The sequence below is a fragment of the Ctenocephalides felis genome, unplaced genomic scaffold, assembly GCF_003426905.1.
Source record: "Ctenocephalides felis isolate EL2017-DRISC unplaced genomic scaffold, ASM342690v1 CF-g0.4_SCAFFOLD_01886, whole genome shotgun sequence".
Taxonomy (NCBI): Eukaryota; Metazoa; Arthropoda; class Insecta; order Siphonaptera; family Pulicidae; genus Ctenocephalides; species Ctenocephalides felis.
Genome location: NW_020538040.1, coordinates 10,305,683 through 10,314,458, shown reverse-complemented (window position 1 = coordinate 10,314,458; position 8,776 = coordinate 10,305,683). Strand labels below are relative to the sequence as shown.

The 8,776-nt window shown below is 28.7% G+C and overlaps 1 protein-coding gene across 1 annotated transcript; it reads left to right on the top strand.

Moving 5' to 3' along the window:
- Positions 1–6,438: 6,438 nt before the first annotated feature.
- On the top strand, positions 6,439–8,328 carry LOC113377804 (pupal cuticle protein 36-like). The gene is made up of 2 exons (XM_026618230.1): positions 6,439–6,450; positions 7,420–8,328. The coding sequence occupies exons 1-2, from the start codon at positions 6,439–6,441 to the stop codon at positions 8,308–8,310; spliced, it is 903 nt and encodes a 300-aa protein (XP_026474015.1). The 3' UTR covers positions 8,311–8,328.
- Positions 8,329–8,776: the final 448 nt, after the last annotated feature.

The following is an 8,776-nucleotide window of genomic DNA, read 5'->3' as shown; positions in this document are numbered from 1 at the left end:
ATGAATTTAGTAATGGAGTTTATCGAAAAGAAATAATTTCAGATGGAAATGAAACGTGCAATTATATTTACATTTTGCAGAGTAATTGTTAATCATTTATGGTATTATTATTTTTCAATTTACTTTCGTTGAATGATTTAGAATTGATGAATATTATGCAATGTTTTAATGTAAAAAATAATAAGTTATATATTGAATTAGGGCTTCGAACTTATTTATAGTAATGAAATATAAATAATAATGGAATAAATATCTATTCTAACATTCTTCACACGTTAATTGCTATGTCAGTCATATGTGTCTGACGCTAAAAAGTTCTACATTGCCCATGTCAGGCATGGCTAGTAATTTTTTTAATTCTCAATAGTTTATCATTTTTGCGATGTCTATTAATTTTTTTTGCTCTATCGAAAAAAAATTGAATTTTGCAAATTGAATTTTTTTACTACATGTCCTGACACTACATTTCTTGCACATTATTTTACATACAGGATTGCTTTATGAGTAATTTTTTATTTCAAAATTTTAATTATTAGAATAGGTTTTTTTTCCTTTGTTTTAAATTTGATAATATTAATGTTCATGCATATTTTTAGCTAAATTCTGCGCTTAGATTGTTTTTGCAATTTTCTTTATGAAAAATCACAAAATTTTGCAAATTTGTTCTTGCTTATATTCACTTCTCAAATCGTATTTATTAATTTATCATTTATTTAAATATTGCTACATTCGCTTAAGTTAAAATTTGGCCACTAGTATATTTAGTATTAGCATATTGTAATCCAATTGTGGGCCCACAGTAGATATAATAAAATCCTTCATAAGACTGTTAATTTTAGAATGATTAATTATTGTTATTATTATTATTATTATTATTATTGCCCTCGCTTACTTAGAACATTTAGCCACCTACAAGATTTCATTATTACATTCTATACTATCTTTAAATTTATTTTATACCTTCGATATATATTCTATACTATCTCCTTTTCATATATATCTTATTTTATCTATGATATAAGATCGTATATAATCATCTTTTTTGCTTTTTACAACTAATTTTCTCATTCTTCTTTTCTTCTAAATCTGATTATCTCCAATTTTAATCTCGCTTTTCTTCTTGCTTTTACTTTTGCTACTCTTTCCAATTCTTATCTTGATTTTTTTCTCCAATTCTAATTTTGCTTTTTCTTTTTGCTTCTAATCTTGTTTTTCTTTTCCAATTTTAGTCTTGCTCTTCTTCTTGCGTCTAATCTTGTTTTTCTTTTCCAATTCCAATCTTGCTTTTTTCTTGCTTATAGTCTTGTTTTTCTTTTTCAATTCTGATCTTGCTCTTGTTCTTGCTTCTAATCTTGTTTTTCTTTTTCAATTTTAAACTTGTTTTTCTTTTCGCTTCTAATCTCGTTTTTCTTATCCAATTCTAGTCTTGCTATTCTTCTTGCTTCTAATATCGTTTTTCTTCTCCAATTTTAATCTTGCTTTTAATCTTGTTTTTTTTTCTCCAATTTTAATATTGCTCTTTTCTTCAATTCTAATTTTGCTATTGTTTTCTAGTCCTAATCTTGCTTTTCTTCTTGTTTTTCTTCTCTAATTCTAATCTTGCTTTTCTTCTTGCTTCTCATTTTACTCAAATTCAACTCAACAATTCTAATTCTATTTAAGCAATTTCAATCCAATAATTCAAATTCTATTTAATTTTAACTCAACATTTTAAATTCTTTGTCATTGCCAAATATAGATCTGAGGATCGCTGGCTTGTGACTCGCAATCAGGCATGCTACTGACTGAGCTATTCTTGCCACTAGAATTATTAATGATAATAAATAGAATTTAAGTATGTACTTATAAAAATAATATTAATATAATAATAGATAAAAATAATGAAAACATACATCTATTTATATAACAGATCAAGTTATTTGAAAACTGAATTTAGTCCGGAGAAATTATAACTTATGTATTCATCGTTAATGTAAGAAGCAAGTTTCTATCAAATATTATGAAGTAATTCATAGAATAACTTGCTTTTTAATTTTCGAACAGTAGCTCAGTCAGTAGCGTACCCGACTCACACGCAATCGATCCACAGATCGATTTTTGGCAATTACCATAGAAAAACAAGTATAGATGTCCATGACATATAATTTGAAATATTGAATTGAAATTAAATAGAGTTTGCATTGTTGAATTGGAATTGCAAAGATATATAACTAAAAAGTAAGAATTAAAAATAGTTATTTTGAAATTAAGTAGAATTATGAATTGTTGAGATGAATTCGAATCAAATTAGAAGGAAGAAGAAAATCTAGATCAAAATTGAAGATCAGATTTAGAAAAAAAGGAGAATGAAAAAATTATAAAAAACGAAAAAGAAGAAAAAGAATAGCAAAAAGAGACAAGTTGGAGATAATAGAATATATAAAAAGAATAGAATATATATAGGATAGTATAGAATGAATATATATTGAGATAGTATAGAATATATAAAAAAATAGTATAGAATATAAAATGATCGAAAAATAGCTAATACTCAAAAGTATTAGTAATTTATTAATATGTTTGACAAATAAAACTAATTTTTAATAACTTTAAATATACTTTTTACTAATACTTATGGAGAATTCGAGAAAAAGTATCATAAAATCGACATCTTAATTAAAAAGCTCGATTAAATATAACAAAACTTAGCTGCACATAATTAGGAAAATAAAACATTAATTACTAGATATAAATTTGAAAGGAAAATAATTAATAAATAATAATTTAAAAAATTAATTACGTTGAAAACAAATAATTGTTTTATCTATGTAAAGTATTGAGGCAACTACAAAACTCAAAAAATAAGAAAACTAGTATAGGACTTTTACCAAGTTTCATTCGATTTCCTTAAAAATAATGCTTCGATGCCCCTTATTGTCCTTAAAAAAATTATTTAGGCAGCATCCTTGTCATACTCCTTTTTATTTCCTTCTCTTGTCTCTATTACCACTAGGCTTACTCGATATTTAATTTTCCATTAAAAATTTCATAATAAACTTATCAATAATCATGTAAAACTATTGTATGACATAATTTCATCATTTATTTTCCGTGTATTATATTATAAGTTTGAATTTGCGCGCGTGTCTTCATTTTAGTCATTATTGGCGAAAGCAGTTAAAATGTAAAAGAATACTTTGTGGCATTCGTCGCCAATACGAAAGCGATTCCATTTACATAAAAATATACGGTATGATTTATTAACTACATAAAAGGTTCTATAATAAATGATTTTGGAATAAAATTTTGATAGTTGGCATGATAAACGAAAATTAGGATATTAATGAGGCACAAGTGAAAAAATCTTATGGTTTCTGTTTGAATCTAAAGAAGATTGTCAAAACATAGGCAGTTTTGATTTATTTTTGTTTCAATTTTTATGTATAATTCAATAATTATGATTGATTAATAAAACATTTTTGCCCTGATGTCCCAGATACTTCTAGATACATGATATAAACTTAAATTCTTAAACATTGGTTGCAAGTACCATATTTTTTCGGTTGTGTTCTGTTACATTTTTCATTAAACATTGCTTCAGGTATTATCAGATGAAAATTTTGTATTTTTTAACTTTAGAAAAGGTCAAACTGATTGCTGATGCAAAGGAAAAAATCCCTAAATAGTTATTTTATAATCAACATCAAATCGATCCTTTTTCAGAGGGTTACTATATTATCAAAAAAAATCTATGTATTAACCAATCAAAATTAATTACTATAATAACTATTATAATAATTTCAAAAGGCGTGGATTGAAATTTTATTGAAAAAATTAATTTGATCTGTTTATATAGTTTTTTTATTTTATAATATGCAGAAATATGTTATAACGTATATATGCAATTTTTATAATTGCATATTTAAATTGATACTTCATAAATTTTCAGCGTAATTTATTCACTTAATTACTTATTTGAAATTCTTTAAAATTATTTCTAGAACTGCAAGAAATATCTGATCTCCAAAATGAATTTGAAAATCCATACATTTTCAAATTTGAAGTTTCAAATTATTCTTGTTTGAATTTTCAAAGTTTGCCTTTTTAATTCATTTTCAATGTTTTAATTCTAAATTTTTGAATGAGTTTATATTTCAATTTTTTTTAAAATAATCAAATCATAATTTAAAAAATACATAATTTCTGAACAACCTTCAAAATTTGCAATCTTTGAAAGATTCTTATTTATTATTTTTTAATTACTTCAAAATTTAAGTAGATTTTATTATTTGAGAATCAAGTAATTAAGTTATTAAATTTATTTAATAAAAATACTACAATACTACAATTAACAAAAAGTTTGTTTTGGAATATTATTAAATCAATTAGTATTATTATAATTATTACTAATTATTCTTATTACTTTTTGTGTTTATAATTTTATTTTAATTATGATTATTATTATTATTATTGTCGTTGTTTTTATTATCAATTATTATTACTATTATTGCTGATATTATTTTTTTTTTGTAAATTCCTGTAAACAGTTATTTAAACTACTCTTATTATTAGTTAATATTTTTGATATTATCAATATTATTAATATTATTATTAACTTACTAAAGGAGAAATTCATGTTTCCATAGAAAAATCCAACTCGCTAATTTAATGTTTTCTCGACGTTTCAAGCCATTCTGAATCGAATGAGATCAAGTTTTTTATATTATTAATTATTAATCTAATAATTAACGAATATTTTTAATTGTTTTCATAATTGCTAATTTTATGTTTTCTCGACGTTTCCAGGCATTCTGAATCGAATGATATCAAGTTCTTTATATTATTAATAAATTATTAATCTAATAATTAACGAATATTTTTAATTGTTGTTTTCATTACTACATCAGTCGTACTTTTGTACTACTACAAAAATATAACTTTTTTAAAAATTATTACTATAAGAAATACAAAGTGAACTAATTAGAGATGTAAATTATATGGACCGGGATTCTGGATAAACACCATGATTATTAAAAATAATTACCGTCATTATGAATTTTTAGTGCCAATAAAATCTTGATTATTATTGAATTGAAATGGCTTCAAGAGTGATAATTAAACGTGATGCTTTAATACAATAGACAATAATAATAGTAGTATAAGTTTCTGTCACTTTAAAAATTATTATTTTTATATTGTTATGTATGAGGGTAGGTCGGGGAACAAAGATCCAATTTGACTTTCATTTATTATACTGTCTAAAGCAAATGAACTACATCACAACAAATAACATGTATCTAACTAACAACTATCAACTATGTTCAGTAAAATGGGGACTTTTTTTACAAAGATCACATTGTTTATGATTTTGATCTGGAATTACAACAGAACTATTCATCAGCATAATAAAATTGCTTTATTTAACTAAATTTACTTTTTTATTTAATATTTTTTTATTGTTTACACCCTTGCTAGCGTAAAGGTTTAGTTGGTTCTTATTACCCCAAATAAGCTTTGAGGGTAGAGGATATATGAAAGCTTTTGAATCAAACTTGAAATAATAATGAACGTTATTAAACAATCAATTAACGTATACTTAAAAAATATATTCAGTTATCAAAAACTAAATTTAAGAGCTTTATTTAATATTTAATATTTTTTTATTGTTTACACCCATGCTAGTGTAAAGGTTCAGTTGGTTCTTTTTACCCCAAATAAACTTTGAGGGTAGAGGATATATGAAAGCTTTTAAATCAAACTTGAAATAATAATGAACGTTATAAAACAATCGGTTAACGTATACTTAAAAAATATATCCAGTTATCAAAACCTAAAAAAACTATCAAAGAAACAAAATACTTTTAGTATGATTTTTGATACATGGCTGTTTATCTCCTGATAACGACTTTGTAGGAATTAGGATGATAGCTGGCTACATAGCTTTTGCCTTATACTTTAAAATAATGTTGTTAAAAAAAGCTATGCATTAGTAATAACAGTGGTGATCTCTTTTACCCATGGACCTTTGAGCTTTGCTATACTCTATATTAAAGAATTATTAATATCGTTAGATAGTCTTTGTCTAATAGACTGTCCTAAAAATAATAACGATATCAAATAATTCGAATTGGTAAACAATTACCATCGAGTTTCCTCGAGGTCGTCCTACCGTCCGTAGAGAGCTGCGTCTACGGCACGCGTCTTCTTCATTCACCATCATCACCATCGCATCTTCTTTCACTCCTTTCCTGCATCATCTCCGGCCCTCTTTCTCTCTTTCTCTCCCCGTCTGTCGCCGTCGGAGCGAAGGCGACGGCGATACTTTCGAATTTAGTATAAAACGAGCATCTCGCCGATGGAAGAGCATCAGTTGTCCACTGTTCTTCAAACAGTACGTGAATCAAATCGCGTACTTGGGGTTTTTACTTTAAGTTACAGTGCTAATCAAGAGATACGATAATGAAGGCTTTCGTGGTGAGTAGAAAGAAAGATTCATTCGATTCATCATTTGATTCGTACTAATACCAGAAAAAAACGGGAAAAAAGTGATAATTTTTACAAGTGCTTACGAGGATATGGCGAGCTTTATTGATTGATGATCACAATCGTGGAATATTTTGTGAAATTTTGTGTGAAATTATTTTTTTATCGCTTAAGAAAATATTACTTTTATAGTGCTTCAGTTTGTGAAAGACTTCAGATTTTTCACATTTTCAAAATTTCAAAATTTGAATTCTTAACATTTTTTATTTTTATATTTTATTCTCTACTATGGTTTTTATAATTTCTTCTTAAAAACGTTTATTGCACTATACGAGTCAACTCTTTATCTTTGACATTGCAAATATTTAACAACTGCCTAGATTTTTGATGACTTTATTGTTCCAATCTAAATATTAATTGATATCTTAAATATTTAAAAAATAATACGTTTTATATCTAAAAAACTAATACTACAAATAAATAACAACACATGTGATCACTTTTTTCATATAATCAAATAAATTTCAAAAGTTGTTACCATAACCTTTTTAAAACGAATACAAAAATATTTAAACACAATAACAAAATCATATGAATTTTGCTATATATAAAACGTTTCCGAACCTGATTTTACAAGTAAAAAGTAAACTTATATTATGTAAAATCATCGTCAACAATATCACTCGTCAACACCTTTTATTCTCTAATTATAACATTTTTGTATCAAATTAATAATTATACAACGCATATAAATTTTTAATTTTTCTTCTTTTTTTATTAACTTCCAACTTATCAATCAGGACAATTTACAATTCTATATGCTATTGTGATATATGTTTTTATAAATTATTTCAAATTTTATCCGTCAATAATCCGGTCAATATCACTATATCATTCATCAATCCATCACTTATCATTGAGACCCTTACATGAGACGACTATGAAATTTTCCTCCAGATTATGTCAGCTTTGGTGGTGATGGCGTCCGCCAGACCCGAGGCCGGATACGCATACAACCGCCCTAGTGGAGGTTCCCATGGCGGTTCATCCTTCGGAGGCTCCCACGGTGGTTCTTCCTTCGGAGGATCCCACGGAGGTTCATCCTTCGGAGGCGCTTCTTCCTCTTTCGGAGGATCCCACGGTGGATCATCCTTCGGTGGATCATCTTTCGGAGCTAGCGGACACGGTGCCTCTTTCGGAGGTTCAAGCGGATCATCTTTCGGCGGACAATCTTTCGGTGGAGCTTCCTCTTTCGGAGCATCTGGTAGCGGTGCATCTTTCGGCGGTTCCTCATTTGGAGGATCAGCTGGATTTTCTGGACAATCTGTAGTACAGAAACACATCTACGTCCATGTCCCACCACCAGAGCCTGAGCAACACTTCAGCCGCCCAATTGCCCCACCACCACCAGCCCAGAAACACTACAAGATCATCTTCATCAAGGCCCCAACTCCACCAACCCCAACTGCCCCAGTCATCCCTCTGCAACCACAAAACGAAGAGAAGACTTTGGTCTACGTTTTGGTCAAGAAACCAGAAGAAGCCCCAGAAATCGTTGTACCAACCCAAGCACCAACTCAACCCTCCAAACCAGAAGTATACTTCATCAAATACAAGACCCAAAAGGAAGGTGGCAGTTTCGGAGCATCTGGAGCAGGAGCATCTTTCGGAGGTACCGCCAGCGGTGGCTCTTTCGGTTCCACCGGAGCTGGAATTAGCGGAGGTGCCATCAGCGGAGGTTCCCTCTCAGGAGGATCCCTCAGCGGAGGTGACCACTCAAGCTCTGGAGGCGCTGGAGTATCTTCAGCCTACGGACCACCTGGACACACCAGCGGTGGACCATACTAAATCACGAATGCCTTACATTAGCACATGTGGAAGAGAACATTTCGCAGGAATCTTGTGGATTTTGCTAACACTTACCATCATGGCAGTGATTGCTGGTAAATCACACAAGAACATCTCATCAAATCCTCGAAGAAAAGATTCCAAATACGATTTCTGGAAAATCGTAACCAAAAACATCTCCGAATGTTCTTTTCACAATTTTCCACTTGTAAATATTTCTTTCTTTCTTCTTCTATCTCTAAATTGCTGAAAACATTTCGTTTTTAACAATTTTGCTCTCTTTAAAACCGCCAATGTGTCGCGCCGATGCGGCGGTTTGTTCTCACCGCCATTTCAGTAAAAACCAACAAAAATTATTTTCGAATTCGATCAATTTTTTTTGTAATTGCAAATGGTACGTTGAGAATTTCGGCTAGGCGCGAACTTCAAAAACCCATCTTAGGATAATTTTAATATATTGTAATAA